This window comes from Talpa europaea, assembly GCF_964194135.1.
Source record: "Talpa europaea genome assembly, chromosome: 9".
Taxonomy (NCBI): Eukaryota; Metazoa; Chordata; class Mammalia; order Eulipotyphla; family Talpidae; genus Talpa; species Talpa europaea.
In genome coordinates this window covers 83,285,613-83,310,777 of record NC_140076.1, presented here as the reverse complement: position 1 = coordinate 83,310,777, position 25,165 = coordinate 83,285,613, and the positions used below count along the sequence as shown (strand labels likewise).

The following is a 25,165-nucleotide window of genomic DNA, read 5'->3' as shown; positions in this document are numbered from 1 at the left end:
CGCCCTGTGATTGGCCGGTCGGGGGCCCCCAAGGCGCCGCTGATTGGGCGAGGCCAAAACGGAAGCCGGCTTTTGAACCGTGTAGGGTTCTGGGTAGCGCAGGCCTTGGAAGGGTCTTAACCGAAAGGGTGGGGGCGGGGAAGGGGCGGTCGGCAACAAACGGCTGAGCTCACAATCCCGGCAGGGCCGGGGCCGGGGCGCCCCCTCCCCCATGGAGCGGGCCCGGCCGGAGCCGCCGCCCCGCCAACTGCCGAGGGCGACCCCTGCGCGCCCGCTGCGCCCTGCTCCGTCCCCGCTGCCCCTCGACGGCCCAGCCTTCCGGGCCGCGGCCGCGGAGCCTCCGCCGTCGCCGCCCGCCCCGTGCGCGGCCGCCATCGCAACAGTGGCCTCAGCTTATGGGGAGGCCCCGGCGTCGGGTGGCCCGGCCGCGGCCAGGCGGCTACTGCAAGTGAAGCCCGAGCAGGTGCTGCTCCTGCCGCCGGGGCCGCCCCCGCCGCCGGCCCGGGACGAGGGCGTCGCGGTGTCGCCTGCGCAGGCGCGGCTGCTGTCGCTCAGGCCGGAGTTGCTGCTGCTGCCGCCCCCGCCGGCGGCCGACGGCGCCCCGGGCCGGCCCGACGCGCACCTGGCGCCGTCGCGGGCCCCGCACGTCAAGACCGAGAGGCTGGAGCCTGGGCCCGGCCTGGACCCGGCGCTGGGGCTGCGGCGGGCGGTCAGGGGGGCCAAGCTGGACGGCGTCGGGCCGGGCCTCGACTGCCGCCGCGGGGACGAGAAGAAGGCCAAGCTGGAGGCGGAGACGGCCCTGCGGGACGCAGCCAGAGGCGGGAACGGCAAAAGCCTGGCCGCCCTCCGCGAGGGCGTCATCAAGACCGAGGAGCCGGAGAGACTCCGCGAGGACTGCAGGCTGGGCCCGGAGCCCGCGGCCAATGGCCTGGTGCACGGCGGAAAGGAGGTCCTCCTGCCTCAGCCGGCCGGGGCCTTCGGGCCGCACCAGCAGGACCTCAGGATCCCGTTGACGCTCCACACCGTCCCCCCCGGGGCCCGCATCCAGTTCCAGGGGCCGCCACCGTCCGAGCTGATCCGATTGACCAAGGTCCCCTTGACACCAGTGCCTATTAAAATGCAGTCCTTACTGGAGCCTTCCGTAAAAATCGAAACCAAAGATGTCCCGCTCACCGTGCTGCCCTCAGATGCAGGTATTAGCGGGCAGGGGAGTCTGGTTTTCAGACCTTGTCTGTGCTTGCCCGTAGCTGACTTGGCGGACCGGGTGCTTCTCAGGGCCCGTTCTGCACAGGTAGCACTTCCGAGGGACTCATGCAAGTGCCAGTAAAATACACCCACGCAGTCTGCACTCCCCAACAGGAAAAAAGAAAGTCGTAAGGGCCACTAACTAGATGGATGTTTAATAAACACACAGACAAAAAACTCTTCTTTCCAGATAACACCTGTTATGCTACAAATAATTCCCATTTAAGCATTGCGGCTCAATGTTTTTTTACATGTATCAAGAAATAGACTGGAAAAATAATGTTTAAAGATAAAAAAGGTAATAAACAGGAACGTTGATACTGAATTTACAGGAGATTTGGCTTTTTAAAATAGTAAACACTTTCTCAAAAAAAATCGTACATGATCGAATGTAACACTTGCATTCTTAAAGCTAGGGACTTCACAGAAATAATGAAAAACAATGCTGTGAGATAAACTAAAGCAATCTTTTTCAAAGACATGGCTATGGTTACAGTAATCATAAATATTTCATTTTCCAAATACATAGAAAATTCTTATTTTAACATATAATTCCAGCAGAACCCTATGCCAATGAATGTTGTACAAACGTTGTCTCATTAACTTTTCTGGGGTTTTTTGTTGTTTTTGTTTGTTCTTAACTGTTTCTTCCTTACCACCTCACCCTTTGCTTTTGTAATCTGTTGTTTTTAAACTTTGTTTTCATTTTTTAAAGAAGAGAAAGAAAATGCTTTCTTTACCTATTTCATTCTTTGTGCATGAACAAAATTTTTATATATTAAGTAACCTTAAGAGAAACGATATAAGAAGAAAGAATGTAAGAGTTGTTTTTGATGAATTATGTGAGAAATGAGGATTTAGCCAGCTTCCTTTATTGTCATTTCATCTGGCTCTGTGTCTCTCAAAAGTCACTTTTGTTATTTTTCTCCCAGGATGTGGGACTAGAGTAGATGGCCCACATTGGTAGGAACTTTACCTTCATAATGAAATACCTTAAGATAGTAGTATAACATTATAAAATTTTTGCTTGAATGGATGGCATAGTGGCGTGAAAATGCATTCCTTCAAACAGTGGGATGGATACCTATCTGGTACTAAGAAGACAGTCATGAATTAGTTATAAGTTCCTAACCTCTAGTAATAGATTCTTTGTATGGAAAATAAGCTAGATGTTAGTTATTGTTAGAGGTATTAATGAAGCTCAAAGAAGTAATAAGCCAACAGTTTACAACATTATCCTCACTAAACAGTCCTCAACATTATCACTTCCACAATATCAATGATGACAATATTGGGGGAAAAGGAAATTTGCAATGTCAAGTTCAGGGATTACAAGAAGTTCTGGAATATTGGTAGTTCTTTGGCTATATTGAAGTGTATATTTTCTCTAGATATTAAAAAATTAAATATATATGGAGGTACACTTCATTTGAAAACTGTGTGTGTGTGTGTGTGTGTGGCACATTAATTTAGTCTCTCAATTTTTGTCATGTAGGAATACCAGATACTCCCTTCAGTAAGGACAGAAATGGTCATGTGAAGCGACCCATGAATGCATTTATGGTTTGGGCAAGGATCCACCGGCCTGCACTAGCCAAAGCTAACCCAGCAGCCAACAATGCAGAAATCAGTGTCCAGCTCGGGTTAGAATGGAACAAACTTAGTGAAGAACAAAAGAAACCCTATTATGATGAAGCACAAAAGATTAAAGAAAAGCACAGAGAGGAATTTCCTGGTAATCAAATGAAATGCACAAATCCTCTTTCTAATTTTTCTTTATTTAGATAAAGATTAGGTTGAGATTGAAATTCAAAAATATGTAATTATTTTCATAATCTGGTGTATACAATAAAAAGAATGATGGCTTACATTATAGTAATAATTGAATTGATACTGGGCTTACGTTTCCTTAAGTAGAACTAAACAGAAGGCTGTCTGGTCTCATATTTGCCTGCTAATGCAAACCAGGGGCTACTGGGCTTAAATGAAGTTTGATTAAATGTAGAGATAAAAGCTTAACTAAAGTAAAGCTCCAAATTTATAGGCTATGATTTGGCCAATATAGTAGAAACTAAAGTGTTGAAATCATAGCAACAGAAAAAACATACTTGCACACTAAACAACAGTGAAAATCCAGGAATTAACACCACCTGGATGTTTATATTACATGGTAGCAGAGCGTTATCCTACCTTCTGATTGGTAGATTTATCCTCATTTTGATACAGTTGGAAATTAACCTGATTCCTCCCCAGGAGTGAGGCTCATTGAGATTACAGTTGGTAAATACACAGTCTATGGCCAACATGACCATGCAAAATGGGAAAAGAATTATTTTTTTCTGAAGTATAACAAAAAAGTGTTGGCTGTGATTCTCCTGATTATATCGTGAGTGGCTACACTTGCCATAACTCCACTCTCTTGACTTTAGAAAGAAAATGGGTTTTGTGAACTTGAAGCACCTAGAGGAGGGACTATTCCTGAACTAGCCATAAAAACAGTGACCATTTAATTGTAAGTCATAGGTAATTGTGTCATAGAAAATAGGAAGCAGAAAGACACAAATAGTTTCTTACTGGGCATTGATTTATAGGTAGACGATAGCTTTGGGATTCAAACTCATCTATGCTAATTTTACTACAGATTTAGTATGTGTCTGTGGGTATAAGAATTTTAATCTTATTCTTCCTTTGATTTATAGGTTACAACATTGGCCAATAGTTAGAATCTTTGTGGATAGACATGCTAACATATACGGAAATGTATTGTAGAACATGTATGGGAATATATCGTAGAACTGGAAAAGATGTTTTAGTCAATAACTTATTTAAAAAAGAACTTGGAATTATTTTGAGTTTTTAATGTTAGGGTTTTAATTTAAGGCTAATTAGGATCTGTATGTCCAAATTAAAGATAGTTTATCTTCCTCTATAGGTTGGGTTTATCAGCCTCGTCCAGGGAAGCGAAAACGCTTCCCTCTAAGTGTTTCCAATGTATTTTCTGGCACCACACAGAATATCATCTCTACAAATCCTACAACAATTTATCCTTATCGTTCACCTACCTACTCTGTGGTAATTCCCAGCCTACAGAACACCATCACTCATCCAGTTGGTGAGTTAGCTTCATTGCAGATTACTGTTTTTTTAATAGTTGTATGAAAACTTAAATTGAGATTTTGTTTCTGTTAGCCTAAGAATTTCAACAATATCAAGAAAAAGAAGAAAAAAAGTGAAAACATTACATTAGCAAAGAGAAGGGAAAACTGCAGTGGACATCATGCACTGGGTTTGCCAGGGTAGCAAATATTTCATGTGTAAAACCTCAGACCTTTTAAGCAATCAGGATGAACCCATAAGCTACGCAGGAAATGACTGAGATAATTCAATAGGAAATAGGAGTGTCTTTGTGCTATTAGCATAAAAGAATGCTTGCCTAATGGACTATAAGGCTTTGTGTCCTGGAACTTGGTAATGATGACTGATCTGCTAAGACCATTTTCTCTCACTGCTCTGAAAAAGCAATGGACATAATCCACTTCTTACCAAATGTTTATTTTTGTTCATTATATTATCTTTTCCTAAATTTCTCCTCTATTCCAGGTTCTTTTTTACACATTCCTGGCTATTCCTTTTTTAAGAGCACAAAATTGAGAATCTGATATCCTCATACTTTGTTACAGAGCTGTCCATCTTATTTATTCTTCTAGAGCCTGTTTGTAACCCTCTTGTACAGAGAACTTTTTGCATTGACCACTTGTTCGTTCCAGTTTCCACTTGCTCATATATTTCAAGAAATAAAGCAACTACTATGTGCTGAGAGGTTTAGGTATATTGAAAATTGACTTACTAAATTTTACAGTGCTTTCCTTAAGAAAACTTGAGGAAATTTATCTTTTCAAGAATATAAGTCATAGCACTTTTGTTTAATGATTACCAGGCTCTCATTTGTCTGTTTCTTATGATTTCTGCTTTCAAAATCTGTTTTCTCTCTGAGTATTTTTATAGCTTTGATCTATGAGAACTCGAATGAAAGGGTTTTACCAATTATTCAGGTTTTTTTTTTCTTAATTTTAAAGGTTTATTTTTATTTATGCATATAAGAACTGGGGTATAGGCAAGAGGTGCAGGGGGTGAGAGGATTCACCAGAGACAGAGTAGGGAGCAGAACTGGCAGATCTACTGAAATATACTGCTCAGGGGAACAGTGGGTAGGACAGGAGAGGTCTGCTGTGCCATGTGGGTTAGCTCCCTTGCCCGGAATTGAACTAATGCCACAGTGGCTGAAGATTGCTTGATAGTGCTGAGACTTTAACCCCTGTGCCACCAGGGAGGCCCCTATTTAGATTTTTAAATAGAACTAATCCTGAATACCAGAGGGAAAAATAATACACTATTATATTGAGTAACTACAAAGAAAAACATATCATTGACTAACTGAGATTGTTCTGTGAGTCATTTAAGTTGTCCTGCAGCAACTTCTCCTTACCCCATTTCACTTTCCATGGTTGCCTGTCTTCAGCCTTAGGCCAAAAATATCATATTCAGTAATATACATTGAAAGAGAGACCATATTCACATAACTTTTGTTACAGTATATTGTTCTATTATTACTTTTTAAGATTTATTTTTTATTTATACAATAGCTGGGGTGCAGGCCAGAGGCACAGGAGGGTGAGAGGATTCACCAGAGACAGAATGGGGAGCAGAATTGGCAGACAGACTGAAAGCACTGATGAGGGGAGCAGTGGGCAAGGCAGGAGAGGTCTGCCGTGCCATGTGGGAATCTCCCTGGCTGGCTGGGAATCGAACCCATGCTGCAGAAGCTGCAGACAACTTCACAACATTGTGCTCAACCTGCTGCGCCACCAGGGAGGCCCATTACTACTATTATTAATCACTGTATCTAATTTATAAATTTAACTTAAAAAATAAAAATAAATTTAACTTCATCTTATGTATGTAAGTATAGGAATACCCACATACATGTAAGATTGAGAACCATCTGTAATTTCTGGTATCCCTCCACTGGGCGTTGAAACATATTCCCCATGGATAAGGAGGGACTAAAGTATAGCATTCACTGAAACCCAAGTTATGAAACATCCTTTTACATTGGTTCATTCAGTCAGTCAGTAAATATCTGTTATGGTCCTATTTCATGACTGATGTAGTGCTTGGCACTAGAGGTAGTCTTTAGTTTATTGATATCTAAATATCTAGACACTTACACTCTACAGTCTAATCTACAGTTATAATACCATAGAGGCTATGGAGGGAAGAGGGGTGATGAAGTATCTAATAGGATTTGGGATGAAATCAGGGATGATTTTAATGTGAATATGGAACCATTATGGGTTGTGTATGTAACATTTTCGAGATTGATTTCAGTAAAGCAGCATCCAAGTTGTCTAAGCTCAAGAGAAAGATTCAGAAACTGATCTGTACCCTTGTTCTTTCCCAGCACAGCCTCACACTCCACCTTCCACTATTTGTAGTATCTCCTTTAGTCTTGTGTTACAAGCTAGGATTCCTGATGCTTTTGTTACCTTGATTTGTCTTACATTTATGATTTCTGTTTTCAAAATCTGTTTCTTCTCTTTGTCCTCTTTTCTAAGATTTCCCATCTGCTTCTATTCACTGTGTGTTTTCTCTTCCCAGAAACAAATTTATCATTATTCTTATTTGAGGCAGCTGATATTTTGGACAATATATTAATTTTATGTAATTCTGAGCAATATATGGGGAAGATTTGCTTCTAACATTGGTAGTTGCTTGCATTTGTGATGTTGTCTTTACATAGCTCAGGCAGAATTATAGGAAGCATTTGCAAGCCATACACAATAAAATCTAAGGTAAAATAATGATCTTTGATTTGTTGGCATTTTTGCTTCTCCTACCAATACTCAGGGGATATGTAATGTCAATAAAGATTCCTTTCTTGGATCTCAAATGATAAACAGATAGTTATCCTATAAACATAACTTGGAAATTGTTTCCCTAGATACATATCTTATATCTATCCTGCCGACCATATAGCTTTGAAATATGTTTTTTTGTTCTCATCAGCTAGTCATTGTGTAACTTAGAGGAGTTAGTACCACTTGCAAATTTGGAGATTTCACTGTATATTTCTTACTCTAAATCATTTATAAAACCATTAAATAAGAAGAAATTATAATGTAAATCTCTGGGGGTGGGAGGAGATCATACTTTCAATCTCTTGTCTATAGGTGTGACTTTTTATACTTCCCTTTAAAAATTTCTCTTAATTTTATGTTATATTCTAAATATAAAGTCCTGGTAATTTTGCTTTTCAAATTTGTTTGCTTTATTCCCATGCAGAAAGATATTAAGTTAGTAAGGTATGATTTATCTCATATAGGTACAGTTTGCTTTTTAGCATGCTTTGTGTATTAATATGTTGTGTAGATTTTGTTGTTCAGCTTTCTGGTATAGAAAATTGACTTGCTGTGTTTATAGCATTTGTATGTATATGTTTGTAAATGTAGTATACGTACATTATATATGTTTGTAGATATAACATATATAGAATATACATAGTTTTCAAGGTTTCCATTACAGAAGCTGAGATTTATGTTTTGGTTTTTTTTAAAGATTTATTTATTTGTTTATTTATTTATACAATCACTGGGTACAGTCAGAAGCGCAGGAGGGTGAGAGAATTCACCAGAGTCCGAGCAGGGAGCAGAACAGGCAGAAGGACCGAAGTACACTGCTAAGGGGAGCAGCGGGCGGCAGGAGAGGTCTGCGTGCCATGTGGGACCCTCCTCCGGTGGCCGGGAAGCACCCGGGAATCGAACAGGTGCTGCAGAGGCCACAGGCAGCTTTGCAACCCAGCGCTCAACCACTGTGCCACCAGGGAGGCCCTAAGATTTATGTTAACTCCAAAAATGCTCTGGCAGAGAGACCTTTTTCATCTAGTGTTCTCACAGTTCTTTGAGTTTCTCTACAGTTCTTAGTTGAATGCCCCCTGAGATCTAGTTCTATTCATTTTGTCAGTTTGGATTAGAACACCTGTGACCTCTTATAATGCAGTTGGTCTGATAATTTAACCTTTCTGCTGTGAAAATGAACTGGGGCTAGGAAACCTTAAGGTCTTCTTTAGTCAGAAGGGGTTTATGAGTCTATGTTTCTTCCTTTCAGTGTCTTTTCTACTGTAGTGACTGCTCCAGTGATATTCTTCTTTCTGTAAAAGCATTTAAAGAGTATTGATTTTAAGGTTCCTCAGTTGTGACTGCTATTTTCCTTCAGAAAATGCCAACATTTTTATTTGCATATGGCTCCCACACTAGGGCGTCTCCATTTTACACATTTGGGCAAACTTTGGCTTCATTTTAGAAAACTCTCTTTTCTGTTTACTTGATCCTTTAGCCATAACAACTTTCTTATTTTTGAAGCACATTTTTTTCAGCATTGAAATATAAAATAACTTTCACTTTCTATGTTTTAAAATATTTCATTTATCCATATCAGCCTTTTATTTTTTTTTCTAACCAAGATCTGTATTTCTAAAAACCCAGTAAGTCTAGGATGGGTTTCTTTGGTCTTTTCTTATTAGGATGTTAAATGTGTCATGATCACTGCTGCCTAATATTTCACTTGCAGATCATGTATTTACTAGTAACTGGGAGGCTTTGTCTACCTTATCTGGAGAAAAGGAAGAGGGAAAGGTCTTTCCTGAGCAAGACTAACGGAAGACCCACCTTCCTTTCAGCTTCCTTTCAGCTTCTAAGTGTAGCTTGTTCTTATGCTGCATCCTCTTTACTAACAGAGACCTAATTGCACTGGAATAAATTAGATCATGAATCCATTGCTCTGGCTTCTTTCTGTATTTCTTTGGAAAAGATTAATTCAATCTAGACTGTGTGTGTCATTTGCCTGCAGACCTCTCTTCTTCAGAAATAAAAAGACCAAGTCCATGCCTGTCACTTGATGTTGATGTCTTAGTCAACAAGTCCTAGTCTCCCATAGGAATTGCTTTCTGTGTTTATACTGAATGCAATATGGTGAAAATATTTTACCAATTATTTCATTAGTTTTTTAATTAAAAATTGAATGTCATTCATAATTTAGTTTAATGGAGAAGTGTACATAGTAAATGAAAAATGACCCATACCTCTGTTCTAAGATCTCTATTAATATTTTAAAAATTAATGTATTTTAAAAGTATAAAATCTAAATGGTACTTATAGGCATATAATGAAAGGCAGGCTAGCTTCTCCTAAAGCCTTGCATCCCTGCCCCTCTTTAATTGTAAGCACTGCTAATAATTTCGTATTATTTCTTTTATAAACATTTATAATATATATCATATACATGCCAGCATTTGTGTATATGCACTTTTTACTCAATCACTCAGAAATTTCTTTCACTTATTTTTTCATCCAAAAATATTTGTTGAGAGCTTATTATGTTCCAGGTAGAATTTTGAGCTCAGGTGATAACAGCAGTGAATAAAACAGAAAAGCTCTCTCCTTTTGTGGCACTTAGAATCCAGGTGGGAAAGAAAAACAAAACGTAAAATGAGTAGGCAAGGTGACTTACCTTTGCTCAGAATGGTACCAAGTGATTTCATGTGATGATGCTGTTAGGAAAGGTGGTCAGTTAAGACTTCCAGTTGTAGAGGTTATTAAATGTTACTGATGAAAAGAAAAACTGGAGTGACTCAATGAATGCCTGAGTGTGCTATTTTATTTCTAAAGGTGAAGCCCCACCTGCCATCCAGCTGCCCACACCTGCAGTCCAGCGCCCAAGCCCTATCACACTTTTCCAGCCCAGCGTGTCTAGTGCTGCCCAAGTGACCAGCCCGGCTCCAAGTCTGCCCCTTCGCCCCGCACTCCCACCCCAGCACTTTTCAGGGCCCACCCAAACGGACACTCATCGGCTACATTCCGGAGGTAGTCGTTCAGTGAAAAGACCCACACCCATCTCTCTGGAGAGCACCAACAGGATTCCAACCAGTGCAAGCACTGCCCACACCAGATTTTCCACCTCCACCATCCAACCTCCCAAGGAGTACCCCAGCATCCCCACATGTGCCCGAAGTGCTCCGATGCCCCAGGCTCCTCCAATTCCACACTCGCATGTCTACCAGCCCCCTCCCCTTGGCCATCCAGCGACGTTGTTTGGGACGCCACCTCGATTCTCTTTTCATCATCCTTACTTCTTACCTGGACCTCACTACTTCCCATCAAGGTAAGTGAACCAACTTTTTTACTTTTATCTAAAAATACATACAACTAATGAATTTTTGACCTCTGAGGGTACCTCTTGTTGTTGAAAAGGGGACTTCCTTAATTCTACTTAGAATCTAATTTAGATCAGAAGCTAAATAGATGTCAATCATGGAGCCTTGCATTGATGATGGAGGGCCAGAGGAGCCCTAGGGGAGCCAAGAGAGTGCATGCCCATCTGAGAATGAGGCTCCAATGTTATCAGACCAGGTGTTTCAGCAGAAAATTCAGTTATAAGGAATGGATCTTGAGGTCATCTAGTTTAAACCCCTTATTGTATAGAACTGTGTGTCTCAGGCTTTCGTATGTATAAGAATCATGTGTGATGTTGTTAAAATGCAGGTTCTGAGTCAGTTAGTCTGAGATGTTGAAGTCCTGAGATTCTGCATTTCAAACCTGCTCCCAAGTGGTGCCAATCCTGCTGGCTTGTGGACCACTATGAACAGCAAGAGTATAGAGGAAAGCACTTGGTTTGAGGTTAAATAAATGACTTGTCCAAAGTTATAGTCCCTCCCAGTGCTCTTTCATAGGGAAGTATCTATGGTGAACAAATTTGTAACTTTTTGGATTGGAATGATGGGATTTAACTCCCTTGCAAGCATTCTGGTAGAGTAGTATTAGCCTCGACCTGTCAATTCTAAGTGTATAGAAAGAGGTGGCTTCTATTGAGATTAGGGTGTTATGTGTCTAACACCAATTGTCTGCTGTTGCTTGTTTAGAAAGTAAAACCTCTCCCCATTTGGGTTTACCAACACACCTTAGAGAAAAACAATTCCTTATGGGATTGCTTGCTTCCCAGTCTGGAAGCAAGTGGACTGGAAGAAAGTGGAACGAGGAGGTCAAGTCAGGAGAAAGTGAAAGCTTGATATCTGGACTTTGTTTTCTTTTTCCCTGGAGGTTCTTTTTCACTCTAGCAGCTTTCACAAGTGTTTCAGTTTAAGGAATCAAACCTAAAGAGACTCCTAAAACTAGAGGTTGAGAATCTCTTCACACTGCTATCGGCTAGGATCTGGGATTTTATAAGAATTTTAGGAAATTTTACAATATTTCCTAGTTATAAGAAAGTGCTAAGGACATCAATGGAATTTAATACACGAATAGATTTGAGATGATCAACTTTATTAGACATTTGAGGTCCACAAACTATAACTACCGAAATACTATGTTATGTAATTTATTTAGGAACACTGAGAGACTTAGACAGTATTTCCTCACAGGAAAGGATAAAAGGAGGCAACGGTCCATGACTTCACTCTGTTTTTTGCTATTTTTTGTTTTTTCTTTCTAGCATTTTGAGAGTAGGCATTTTTATGAGTAGCTCTCACAACAATCCTGTGTCTTGGGTATATAACTTACCTACTTTTTCAAATAAAGAAATTGAGCAGATGTTGAATAGCTATATTAAGGCCACGCAGCTAGTAATGACAGAGCCAGTAGTCCTGGATTAGTAGTCCATTTAGGACTATCTGTCTGACTTTGAATTCCATGTTTGTTGTGTTCAAACATGTTTGTTTTGTTCATATGTAAGTTGGTTCTCTGAGTGTAATGACGTCTTTTGACTGGCAGCTGTTAATTGCTAGCAGAGAATCATATGGAAAATAGGTATTTTTGAATACCAAAGCATGTAGTCAAGTGGACTTTAGGCAGCTAACATTTCCTTATAAGTAGATACAATCTTAGGAAGTTAATCTTCTTAAGGATTTTACTTTTAATGTATGAATCATCTGATAATTTAAAGAACATTTTCAAAGGGAGTGCTGGAAAGTGACTCCTTAGAAAACGTCAATATACCGTTTCTTTAGTAACATTATTGCTAATTGATAGTAATGCTAACTGAGCAATCAAATGAATTAATTAATAATACAATATGGAATTTTATTTCATTTAAGAAAGTAAAAGCAGTATGTCAGCTATAATTATTAGGCTGCATATAATTTTCCAAAACAAAAGACCAGCTTTACATATTATAGTATTGCTTAAATGCCTTTCTAACTTCTGCAAGTATGTATCTGATAATTTTCCCAAGGAATGAATAATCTTACTTATGCTTGATGAGATAGGTTATCTCAGTAAAATCCAGCCAGCCTAAATAAATAACAAAATTAATTAATTCCCTCTCATTTTTTCTATTGAAGAATCTACAGAATCTGATCTTCAATAGAAGAGAAAAATCTTATATAACGAATATTTTTTCCCAATCTAATTAATTTATGTGTGGAATCATCCAACCATTTCAATACCAGTATTGTGATGACAATATATAACTCAAATATATGCCAATAATGATATGATATCTATGATATGAAGATTTTATGTATTCTGTATATGTGCTCATGCCAGTTCCATTTTGTCTTCTGTATCTGAAGTAAAAACCAAGGTGGTTAGCTGGTTTAATCAACGAGTCATTTTATGAAACATATGGGCCCTTAGAAGTACTGATTCCTAGATCAGAGGGCTAACATTTTCCTGCTTTCAAACCTTAACCATCTTTATACTGTGCTAATTGAAACATTTTTCTTTTACACTACATTAATTTCTTAGTCTAGTTCTGCGCTCCCCTGCCCTTTTGCCTCTTCCTCTTTCTTGCAGTATTTATACTATTCACATGCACAAGAGAAATCTAGAATCTTGTGTTTTTGGCCATTGAGTAAATGTATGTGTTTTAAAGTCTATTGCAATTGGGGGATAGAGACTGGATATGAAAGACAAATGTGGGGGCATTCATTAGTTTGAAATATTCAGAACATACAAATATTTGATTATAGGTAACTAGGGAAGATAAGTTCAAAGAATTCCTTTGTGGGAGCATATAGGGTCTTAATTATAAAATTTTAGGCAGAGGGATCAAAGATTAAAAGCAATTATCCTTTACCATTGTTTGAGTTAGAGATCTATTTAAGATATGATTGAAGTTATGGTATCATTGCACCTATATATGCACACTGCATACATACATAAGCAATCTTTTGCTCTATTCTAGGGAGGAGGAAACAATGGTTCTGACACACATTATAGTTTTAGCTATCAAGTAATACCTACTGATGTGCTATCTAGAAATGTTGTGCTTAAATATGAACAATTTAATACTTAGCTGAATTCACCAGAATGGAAAGTTAATCCTCCTGTGCCAAAATGACCAACAGGTTGAAAACTAGTAAAGTGGTACTGGAGGTGGTTTTCAAATTAAAAAATGTCTCAACATGGGCCTCCCTTGTGGCCTAGGGGTTAAGTCTCAGCACTGTCACTTCTGCTCTCTGAGTTTGATCCCTGGCCAGGGAGCTAATGCACATGGCGCAGCAGACCTATCCTATCTCACCTGCTGCTCTCCTCAGCAGTGTATTTCAGTAAATCTGCCTGTTCTGCTCCCCACTCTGTCTCTGGTGAATCCTCTCACTCTCCACACCTGGCCTTCTATGGGTAAATAAATAAATAAATAAATCTTTTAAAAAAATGTTTCATATTTATAAACTTGTGTTTTTATACAAGGAGAGGCAATAAAGTCTTGACACCCTGATCAACTTGAGAAGTTGAAATTGAAAGTTCCCATAAAGCCAGGAATTTGGAAGAGCTTTTCAACCTTGAATAAAGGAATGGAAAATTTTTATCACTGATTCAAAGAAAGCACAAAGAAAAAGTTGTTTTTTACCCAGGGCTATCTAGCAAAGAACAAAGTCTTCTGTTAGTAACCAAAACTGCAAATTGTACTGTACATTAGCTCAGAATCTAAAATCACCCTACACACTTGACACACTGAGAAATTATTAACATACAAATAAATTCTATACTGATATACCTGGAGCACTTGTCCTAGAGGAACACGTCCACAATCCAGACCACTTAAGATTTCCAAAGGAGAAAAATTGTCATTAAAGATGAGCTTTAAAAAATTATATGAGAAAAATACTCGTTATAAGAACAAAAGGCAGTAGTAGACCTACAAATAGGAAGAGTAACATCCCCAAGAATGTGGGAAAACTGAAAAGCAGGAAGAGACTAAAAATCAATATTTCAAATTATGAAAGAGGACTTCTATTCCAGCCAAGCTGAACTAATAGGAACTGAATTTACCTTCAGTGAAAACAGTGAAAAAAATATTGAATACATTGTATTTAAGACAATGTTTATTAGGCAATGAAGGATAGAATTATGAAACAAATGAGGTAAATCTTCTAGTATTCTCAGTTTACTAGCCTAGAAGCCTTGAGACAAGGAGAAGAAACACAGCAGATCTTATCAGACTCCCCAACTTGAGAGGGAGCTGAGAGTCCAGTGATAGCATGCAGCTATGTTTCTCTCAAGATAGAATATTGGGGAGAAGAAAGCTGCAAAGAGCAAGAACTCCAGATATTTGATAGATTCCTTCTAGAATTCAGTATTCAGCTAAATACTGATCAGTGTATTCTTGTGAGGAAAACAACTCAAAATTGTTAAAAGAACCTCCTGAAAGATTAGCTATAGCAGTGACTAGGACTAAGGGTAGTGCTTGTTCCCGCCTACTAGATTAGAAAACCTTGATGTAAGGTATTGAGTGCTCAGAAAGGTCTTGTTTCAGTTAACTTTAAATGTTGCTATGGCTCCATCTAAACATTCTTAAAATCAAAACCTGAAATGATCAAACTGTTTTCAAGTAACCTGTGTCCAGAAAATTAGTTCAAGACTATTTATAGAATTAATGTGATTAACAAGCTAAATGAGAGGGAGTTCCATTTTGAGGATGAAGGTATGAGGACTTCATGAACCTGCTTTATTTTAAACTTTATTTTAAAGTTAACTTTAAAATAAAACCAACCATCTTAAGTTTCTGGGTAATGTCCTAAAAGATATGCAGCAAAAGAAGAAATATTTATTCAAGAATATACCATGAAACTCAGTAAGGACAGCAAGAGTCTATGGCATTTGAACCATGATATATACCATCCCTCATCCATACCCCTTATTCAGTTTGATGGGCAGGTATGACCAAGCTTTCCCCCTTTGATTCCTAATCAGGGGATATAATTTCTCATCTGCTGGCTCTGGTAAGAGAGACTAAATTGAATGTGAATATAGTCAATATGTCCTTTTTGTCACTCGGCCGCTAGTTATAGGATAGCAACTTGACCCCAAGGGTGATTGGGGAATCAGGGACTGATGATACAGGGAATACTATACTATAACCCTGAGCATCTTTGCCCTGGGTCACTAGTAAGAGAGATATTATGCTTTGTGAAAGACAAGCCAAGAAGACCAATGATTTTTGCCAAGGAAGAGAGTCAATTCATAAGAATGGATTACTCAGAAGCTCTTCCCAAGGGAAGAAGACTTTACTTGACAGTGTAGGGAAGTTCAACCCACAGCACCCTCTTGCAATTAATGGGATTTTGGTGGTAAGAAAATTAAAGAGGCTCCTCAATTAAAAGCAGCAAGGTAACCATAGGCCTGCTAGTATAACAGAGAGAACTAGATAAAGAGACAACTAAGAAAAGCCTTCCTGGAGTCAGAATGAACTTCAAAGTCTCCCCAAAGATGGCTTGCATTTTATTGGATCAGACTGTGGAGCAATATCTGCATTGTTGAAAACAATACAACAATCAGAGTCTGACATTGGATGTAATAGTAAATGAGACAAACAGTTTCACAGAAAAATTGGAAAAAGAGACAGATTCTTGCTAAAATCAGTGTAATCCCAGGGTGACTGTATTCATGACCAAGTCTGTGCCTGATAAGGAGTGACATTCAAGTTTTCACACTGAAGAGGAAATCACTAAAATAGTCTAATCAAGTCAAATAAACTTAACAAATAAACAAGCAAACAACAGTAAAAGTGAGCCCTGAGCCCTTGACCTCCCCTGGAGGTGCAGGCGGTTAAGTGCCGCGCTGTGAAGCTGTCTGCAGCCTCTGCAGCGCTGGTTTGATCCCGGTTGGCTGGCTGGCGAGGGTCCCACATTGGCATGGCAGACCTCTCCTATCACGCCTGCTGCTCCCCTCAGCAGTGTATTTCATCAGTCTGCCTGTTCTGTTCCCCGCTTTGTCTCTGGTGAATCCTCTCACCCTCCTGCACATCTGGCCCGTACCCTGGTTCTTGTATAAATAAATAAAAAAAAATGAGCCCTTGAGAATCATGGTAAGGGAATCAGTATCCAGAGTTTCTACAGTATATTACCTAAAATATCCAACTTTTAACAAAAAATTATGAGACATACAAAGAATCAGGGACACAGGAAAACCATCATAAATACATTCAAACAACTAAAAGAAATCATTCTTAGAGAAGTAAAGGAAATTATAATGATGTCGCCCTAGAGAGAGAATATCAATTAAGAAATAAAGCTGGGCCTCCCCGGTGGCGCAGCGGTTGAGCACTGGGTTGCAAAGCTGCCCGCGGCCTCTGCGGCGCCGGTTCGATCCCCGGCTGCTCCCCGGCCACCGGAGGAGGGTCCCACATGGCAACAGACCTCTCCTGCCGCCCGCTGCTCCCCTCAGCAGTGTACTTCGGTCCTTCTGCCTGCTCTGCTCCCCGCTCTGGCTCTGGTGAATTCTCTTGCCCTCCCGCACTCCTGACTGTACCCAGTGCATGTATAAACAAAACAAACAAACGAACAAAACAAAATAAATAAAACATGCCTCTATAAAAAAAAATTAAAAAAAGAAATAAAAAGCTACTGGAAGACAATTGGATCAATGAGGAGATCAAAGAAGGAATTAAAAAATACCTTGAGATGAGTGATAATGAGGACATAACTCTACAGAATGTATGGGACACAGCAAAAGTAGTTATAAGAAGAAAATATATAGCAATACATGCTCACATCAAGAAACAATATATAGCAATACAGGCTTACCTCAAGAAAGGCCTCCCTGGTGGTGCAAGAGGTTAGGGTGCAGCCTATGAAGCTGTCTGCAGCCTCTGCAGCATGACTTCAATCCCCGGCCGGCCAGGGAACAACCCATAAGGTGCAGCAGACTTCTCCTGGCTTGCCCTCTGCTGCCCTCAGCAGTGTATTTCGGTAAATCTTCCTGTTCTGTTTCCCGCTCTGTCTTTGGTGAAGCCTCTCACCCCCCACACCTCTGGCCTGTACCCCAGTTCTTGTATGCATAAATAAATCTTTTTTTAAAAAAAGAAAGAAACAAGAAAGAACTCAAAGAAACAACCTAATCTCACATCTTAAAGAATTGTAAAAAGAACAACAATAAAAACACACACACAAAAGCCAGTAGAAGAAGGGAAATAATAAAAATCAAGCAGAAATAAATGAGATAGAAGATAAGAAAACAATCCAAAAGATTAATGAAACCAAAAGTTGATCTTCGAAAAAATAAACAAAATAGGCAAACCTATAGCTAGGCTCATGAAGAAAAAACAGGAGAAAACACAAATAAATGGAACAATAAATGAAAGAGGAGAAATTATAACAGGCGCAGCAGAAATCAAAAGAATAATCAGAGATTACTATGAACAGTATGTGCAAACAAGTTCAACAAATTCCTTCAAGTTTACAATCATCCAAAGCTAGATAAAGAAGAAATAGAACACCTAAATGGACAAATTACAAGCAGTGAAATTGAAACAGTAATCAAAATCCTACCCCCAAACAAAAGCCCAGGACCAGATGGCTTTACAAATGACTTGTACCAAATGTTCAGAAACTAACTATCCTGCCTATCCTACACAAACTCTTTCAAAAAATTGAAAAGAAAGGGATACTACCAAACACGTTTTATGAAGCGAATATCACACTAATATCAAACCCAAACAAGGATAACACACAAAAAGAAAACTACAGACCAATCTCTCTAATGAACACTGATGCAAAAATCCTCAATAAAATCCTAGCCAACAGAAGCCAACAGAATCCAACAGTGCATCCAAAAGATAATTCACCATGACCAGGTAGGATTTAGTTCAGGGACACAAGGATGGTTCAACATCCAAAAATCAATGTAATCCAAAACATCAACAAAAAGAAAAATAAAAACCATATGATCATGTTGATAGATACTGAGAAAGCATTCAAAAGCATTTGGCAAAGTTCAACATCCATTTATGATGAAGGCCCTCGAAATTCTTGAGATAGAAGGAACATACCCTAACATGATAAAGGACATACATGTCAAGTTCATAGCCAATATCATTCTCAATGGTGAAAAGCAGAAAGCCTTTCCCTTAAGATCTGGAGCAAGACAAGTATGTCTCACCACTGCTTTTCAATATAATACTGGGAGGCCTAGCCAGAGCAATAAGACAAGAGAAAGACATACAAGGAATACAAATAGGGAAAAAAGAAGTAAAACTATCACTATTGTAGATGATATGATAATATACATAGAGAACCCCCAAAAAAGACAGTGAGTGGAAAGGAACTACTGCAGGCACCACACCCCGTGACCAGGAACTGTGGAGAATTATGCAGGAATCCCCACAGAGGTGAGCAAATGGCACCAGGTAATCACAAACTCGGCACTATTAGAGGAAGATAGGGACTCTGCAGAGAGACCTGCATATAGCCAAAGGCCAGCTGGTAAGCTTGTGCAGAAATGCACACACGTCCTCGAAAAGCATATGTGGATCACTGCTGCCCAGGTGCATGTGCCCACAACCTAAGATTGTGGGGAGACCCGTGGGAGCCATCACTGAGGTGAGAGACCATCACTGGGTAATCAAAAACCAGGCACCCTGGCATGGGAACAGGGTGCAAAAGGCGCCATTTCCACAGGCACTGAATTGGGCTACTGCCTGCATCGTGGATATAAGGGCTTCAGAACTGAGAACTGGGGCATGAAATTTGGGGCATGGGATCCCCACAATGGCAGGGCACAGGGCAGACATAGAGGCATGCCATTGAGGCACTCCACGCCACCACCCGCCCTTTGTTCCCTGGAGACCCACAGGGGGAAAAGCAGCATTAGAAGGATATTAGAAAAGATCTCTGGCGCCACCTAGTGATCAGAACAGAATCACCAACTTCCTGATAGTTGGAAGCCAGGGATTACAAAACCACCCTCAGGCTTTGAGAGGGGGTGCCTACGCAAACAGGGGTGAGAAGGGAAATGAGGCATGGAGCAAGACCCCATTCTGGAACTGAGAGTTGAGCACAGGATCCAGGCACGAAACACGCCATAACAGTGGGCACTGCACAGGGTGATAGGATTTTGTATCAGAGAGCCCTGGAGGGCAGAGAACTAGAGGGCAGAATTAGAGAACTAGAGGGCAGAAATAGAGAATTAGAGGGCAGAATTCAGGACATGGGATCCACACAGCTGTGGGTACAGAACCAGGTGAACATGGGGCAGACACAGTACCCAGCATGAGCAATAGCCCCTGTGTTGAGGTGTTACTCTCCCTCCCTCTGTTTCTCATAGAACTACAGGGGAAAGCACAGGTTGGCAAGTACAGGTCTCTGGTGCCACCTAGTGACCAGAACAAAATCACCAACTAGCTGATTCCATGCTGGAACTGAGCAACTACACAGGGAGGGAACTGTAAGGGACAGTACCCAGCAACACAGCCTCAGCATCAACACCCTGGTGGAGTTTTGGCCTAACAGTGCTGGACTCAGTCTGGTAAACAGTTTCCAACACTCCTGAAGGAGCACTCCAAAGAAATGCCCGCTAACACCAGTGGCACAACATCCCAATGCATAAAACCAATTAGAAAGCAAACAGCAGGGAAAAGGAAAAATATAAATAACCAAGAAAGCCCACAGGGGAAGGACACACCACAAAAAGAAAAACAGTGACCAAAGCTCAACAAAGACATGGAAGAATTTCTTTGCGTGTCAGATAGAGAATTAGTAATCATCATGATTAAAAAGCATTAAGAGGGCCTCCCCGGTGGAACAGCGGCTGAGCGCTGGGTTGCGAAGCTACCTGCAGCCTCTGCAACACCAGTTTGATCCCTGGCTGCCAGGTGAGGGTCCCACATGGCGCGCAGACCTCTCCTGCCTCCTGCTGCTCCCCTCAGCAGTGTTCTTCATCAGCCTGCCTGATCTGCTCTCCGCTCTGACTGTGGTGAATTCTCTCACCATCCCGTGCTTCTGACTGTACCCAGTGCTTGTATAAATAAATAAATAAATCTTTAAAAAAAAAAAAGGCATTAAGAAAAGGAAAAGGAAAAAAAATGATATGAGGCAATCAGTGAACTAAAGAACAAAAATGAGACCATAAGAAAGGAAATAAAAGAAACACAGGAGATTAAAAGATTACTGGAGGAGGGCCTCTCCGGTGGCGCAGCGGTTGAGCGCTGGGTTGCGAAGCTGCCTGCGGCCTCTGCAGCGCCGGTTCGATCCCCTGCTGCTCCCCGGCCACAGGAGGAGGGTCCCACATGGCGCGCAGACCTCTCCTGCTGCCCGCTGCTCCCCTCAGCAGTGTACTTCGGTCCTTCTGCCTGCTCTGCTTCCCGCTATGGCTCTGGTGAGTTCTCTTGCCCTCCCGCGCTTCTGGCTGTACCCAGTGCATGTATAAACAAACAAACAACAAAAACAAACAAACAAACAAATAAAAAATAAATAAATAAAACATGCCTCTATAAAAAAAAAAAGATTACTGGAGGAGATAAGGAACTCTGGGAAAAGCAATTAAAGCAGAATTGATGAAATGGAGTAACGGATCAGATACTTGAAGATACAGAAATAAAAAGAACAAAGAGAAAGGAGCGAGAAGTACTAAGGAAGAAGAATGAGGACACTCTTCGACAATTATCAGACTCCACGAAGAGAGAAAATATAACCGTTATAGGCATTGGGGGGGAGGGGCGGAAGAGAGACAAGGAACTGAGAAATTATTCAACGAGATATTTGAAGAAAACTTACCAAGCATGAAAAAGGAGATGAGTATAGGCATACAAAAAGTGAGAATAACTACCAGTTACCACACCGAAAAAAAAAAAGAAAAAAAAAAAACTACAGAAAGACACATAATAGTAAAGCTTGCAAGAGTCTGAGACAAGGAAAAAATAATGAAACTGGCAAGGGGGAAGAAACATAACCTTTAAGATAAGGAAAGGCCTTCAGCTTTTCACCATTGAGAATAATATTGGCTGTGAGTTTGTCAGTAATATCTTTAAGGACACATCACCTAAATCAAAAAAAGTCAAGGAAAAGATAAAATGCTGGGACTACATCAAATTAAAGACCTTCTGTACAGCAAAAGAGACTTTAACCAAAGCAGAGACACCCCTCTGATTGGGGGAAATTTTTTGCACTTCATAGAAGTGATAAGAGACTGATAACAAAGATATACAAAGAACACACATGACTCAACAAAACAAAGTAAACAATCCGGTCAAAAAATGGGCAGAAGAACTTAAAAGACACTTCTCCAAAGAGGAAATGCAAATGGCCAACAAGCATATGAAAAAATGTTCAGCATCTCTCATAATCAGGGAAATGCCAATTAAAAACACGAGATACACCTTACACCTCTAAAAGTGGCACATATTAAAAAAAAAAAAACCTAGCAACTACAAATGTTGGTGAGGAGGCAGTGAAAAAGGAATTCTCCTACTTGCTGGTGGGAGTGCAAAGTGGTCCAACCACTATGCAAAGCTCTCTGGAGGTTCCTCAGTCTACTAAAAATGGAGCTACCATATCACCCAGCAATTCCACTCCAAGGGATCTACACAAAGGACACAAAAACATTAATTCAAAAGAATACATGCACCCCTGTGTTTATTGCAGCACTATTTATAATAGTTAATACTTGGAATCAACCCAAATGCCCCAAAATAGATGACTGGATCAAGAAGATACGGTTTGTATACACAATGGAATACTATTCAGCAATCAAAAAAGATAAACTCATGCCATTTGCAGCACCATGGATGGAGCTTGAAGGGATTATGCTTAATGAAATAAGTCAGGAGGAAAAAGAAAAATACCGGATGGATTCACTTATAGGAGGAATATAGGGGATCAAGGAAAATAACAACAACAAAAAAACACAACACAGCAAAACAAAAATAAACAAACAACTGTAAATCAGAGACATTCTGCAGGGGAGGGGGTGAGAAAGGGATGAAAACGAGGGCATGAAGAGCATAAGGGACTGTGATGATGGTGCATGGGTGAACTGGTGGTGGAAATTCTGTGGGGACTACACCTGAGAAAAGAAAGCAAGCATTGTAAGAAAAATACAGAAATAAAAATTTTAAACAAAAGACATAAAAAGCATTAAAGAACCAAATGGATATCCTGGAGTTGAAAATTACATTAGCCACACTGAAAAATTTACTAGAGGGGCTCAACAATAAAATTGAACTGACACAGAAATGAATCAGAAAAGCTGAAAATAGACTGGTAGTGATGATACGGTGTGAAGGGCAGAGAAAAAAAGAATGAAGAAAAATGAACAGAGCCACCATTAACTGCAACAAGATACATATATTAGGAATAATAGGAGAAAAGAGAGAAAAGGGAATATAAAAAAAAAAAAAAGGAATCAGCCAGCATGCCAAGTACACTTGCTCCTTCTGTGGCAAAACCTAAATGAAGAGGGGATTTAGCACTGTGTTTCCTACCTGAAAACTGTGGCTGGACCTATACCACCACTTCCACTGTCACAATAAAGTCTGTCATTGGAGAACCGATGGACTTGAAAGACCAGTAGAGGCTCCATCATTTGAAACATCCCTAGCCTATAATAAATAATGTTAAATAATTTAACAAAATATTTGAAAAAATAATAGTTGAAAATTTCCCAAATGTGATAAAAAATATTGTACATTTAAGATGCTCAATGAACTCTAAGTAGGGAAAACACAAAGACATCCAGAGTCAAATATATTCTAATAAAATACTAACAGCCAGAGTCAAAGAGAAATTGTTAAAGCAGTAAATAAATAAGCAAATTAAGTAAACAGACAAAATAACTTTTAAAAGATTTGTCACATATAAACCTCAGTATAATTAACAGCTGATTTCTCATCAGAAACATGAAGGCTAGAATATATATTTAAAGTGCTGAAAAAGCCTGGAACCAAAATCTTTTATTTGGTAAAGTTATTTCAAAAAATAAAGGCAAAATAAAGACATTCTCAGATAAACTATAACTGAGATTGCTAGTAAACTTGCATTATGAGAAATATTAAAGGAAGTCCATTAGGCTGAAAGTGAGTGACCCTAGATGGTAATTAGAATCTAAACAAATGAAAAATAAAAAAACCCCATAGGGTAAATATGTAATTATGAAAGATGGTACAAATGCACATTCTTCTTCTTTTGACATAGTTAAAGGTCAATTGTGTAAAACAATATGTAAATAATTTTTTGAACCTATAACAGAGAAATGTAATGTATTTGACAATAAAAGCACAAGGAGGTATCAGGTATCAGAAGTAGTTATTTTGGAGGAAGGAAATGATACTAGATGATAACTTGAATTCATAGGAACAAATGAAGAGAACCAGAAATAGCAAATAAGAAGGTAATATAACAAATTTTGTATATATACTTGCTTTCCTTTCTCTTCCCAACCTGTTTAATAGACATAAAATTATATAAGTAATAGTAACACCAATGTATTTGTTGGTTTTGTAACATGTATAACTGAAATTTGTGTAACAGTAATAGTGCATAAAGGGGGAAGAGGCAACATTTTTGTATCTTACTGGAATTATTTAGCATAAATCTGGAGTTGATTCTGATAAGGTAAGTTATAAATGGTTAGCTCAAATGCAACTGTTATGAAAATAACAAAGACAAATAGTGAAAAAAATGTTAAAAGAAATAAACTGTTATAATAGAAAAAAGCTTCACTTATTGAAAAAGAAAACAATAAAAAAGGAATAGAGGACCAAAAATAAAACATGAGACACATAGAAAACAAAAAATTAAATGGCAGGCATAAATCCAATTCTATTACTAATAGCATTAAAATGTGAATGGATTAAACAATTAAAAGACAGATATTTGCAAATTGGATAAAAAGCATGATCTTAACTATATGCTGTCTATAAGGGACACACTTTAGTGTCAAACTTTTCCAAAAAATAGAAGAGGAAGGCCTTGTTCAGTGAGGAATTGCTGTCCTGATCTCAAAACCAGTAAAAGACAATGCAAGAACTTAAGGCCTCTATCTTTTAGGAATGCAGATATTCCTAAGAGAATACTAGCAAATTGAAATCCCAATGGAATAGTAGCAGGAATCCAACAGCATACTAGAAGGATTATACACTACCACCAAGTTCACTTTATCCTAGGAATACCAGTTGGTTTAACATATGAAAATTGGTTTAATATATCATATCCAGTAGAATAAAGGACAGTCTATGCAATTATCTCAGTAAATACAGAGAAAGTATTTGACAAAGTCCAGAACTCCTTCGTGCTGAACACAAAGTATTTCAGCAAACAAAGAATACAGAGGGACTTCCTCAACATGATAAGAGGATTGTACAGAATGGCCATAATGATAACGTAATATTGTACTTAAATCAAGACTAAGATTTGGTATGTCTACTTAAGACCCAGGAACAAGACAAGGGTTTAATTTTGGCACTTCTATCCAACATTTTACTGGAGGTTTAATCCAGTACATGTAGACATAAAAATGAAATAAAATATATTCATATTGTAAAGGAAGAAATAAAACTATTTCTATCTTTGATTATATAGTCTTATACACAGAAAATCTTGGAACCCACAGAAAAGCGATTATAAATAACTTGAGCATAATAGTTTGAATTCACTAAG

At 39.4% G+C, this 25,165-nt stretch overlaps 1 protein-coding gene across 2 annotated transcripts in view; it reads left to right on the top strand.

Moving 5' to 3' along the window:
- Nucleotides 1–211: 211 nt before the first annotated feature.
- Nucleotides 212–25,165, top strand: part of SOX30 (SRY-box transcription factor 30) — a gene marked incomplete at both ends in the record, with an annotated part of 37,567 nt that continues 12,613 nt past the window's right edge. Inside the window, 4 exons of one of the 2 annotated variants that reach the window (XM_084243248.1) lie at nt 212–1,193; nt 2,741–2,980; nt 4,178–4,357; nt 9,969–10,461. In XM_084243248.1, coding sequence (XP_084099374.1) covers nt 212–1,193; nt 2,741–2,980; nt 4,178–4,357; nt 9,969–10,461 — 1,895 coding nt within the window. The remainder of the gene's footprint in view (nt 1,194–2,740; nt 2,981–4,177; nt 4,358–9,968; nt 10,462–25,165) is intronic. The other variant, XM_084243249.1, reaches the window with a different exon arrangement.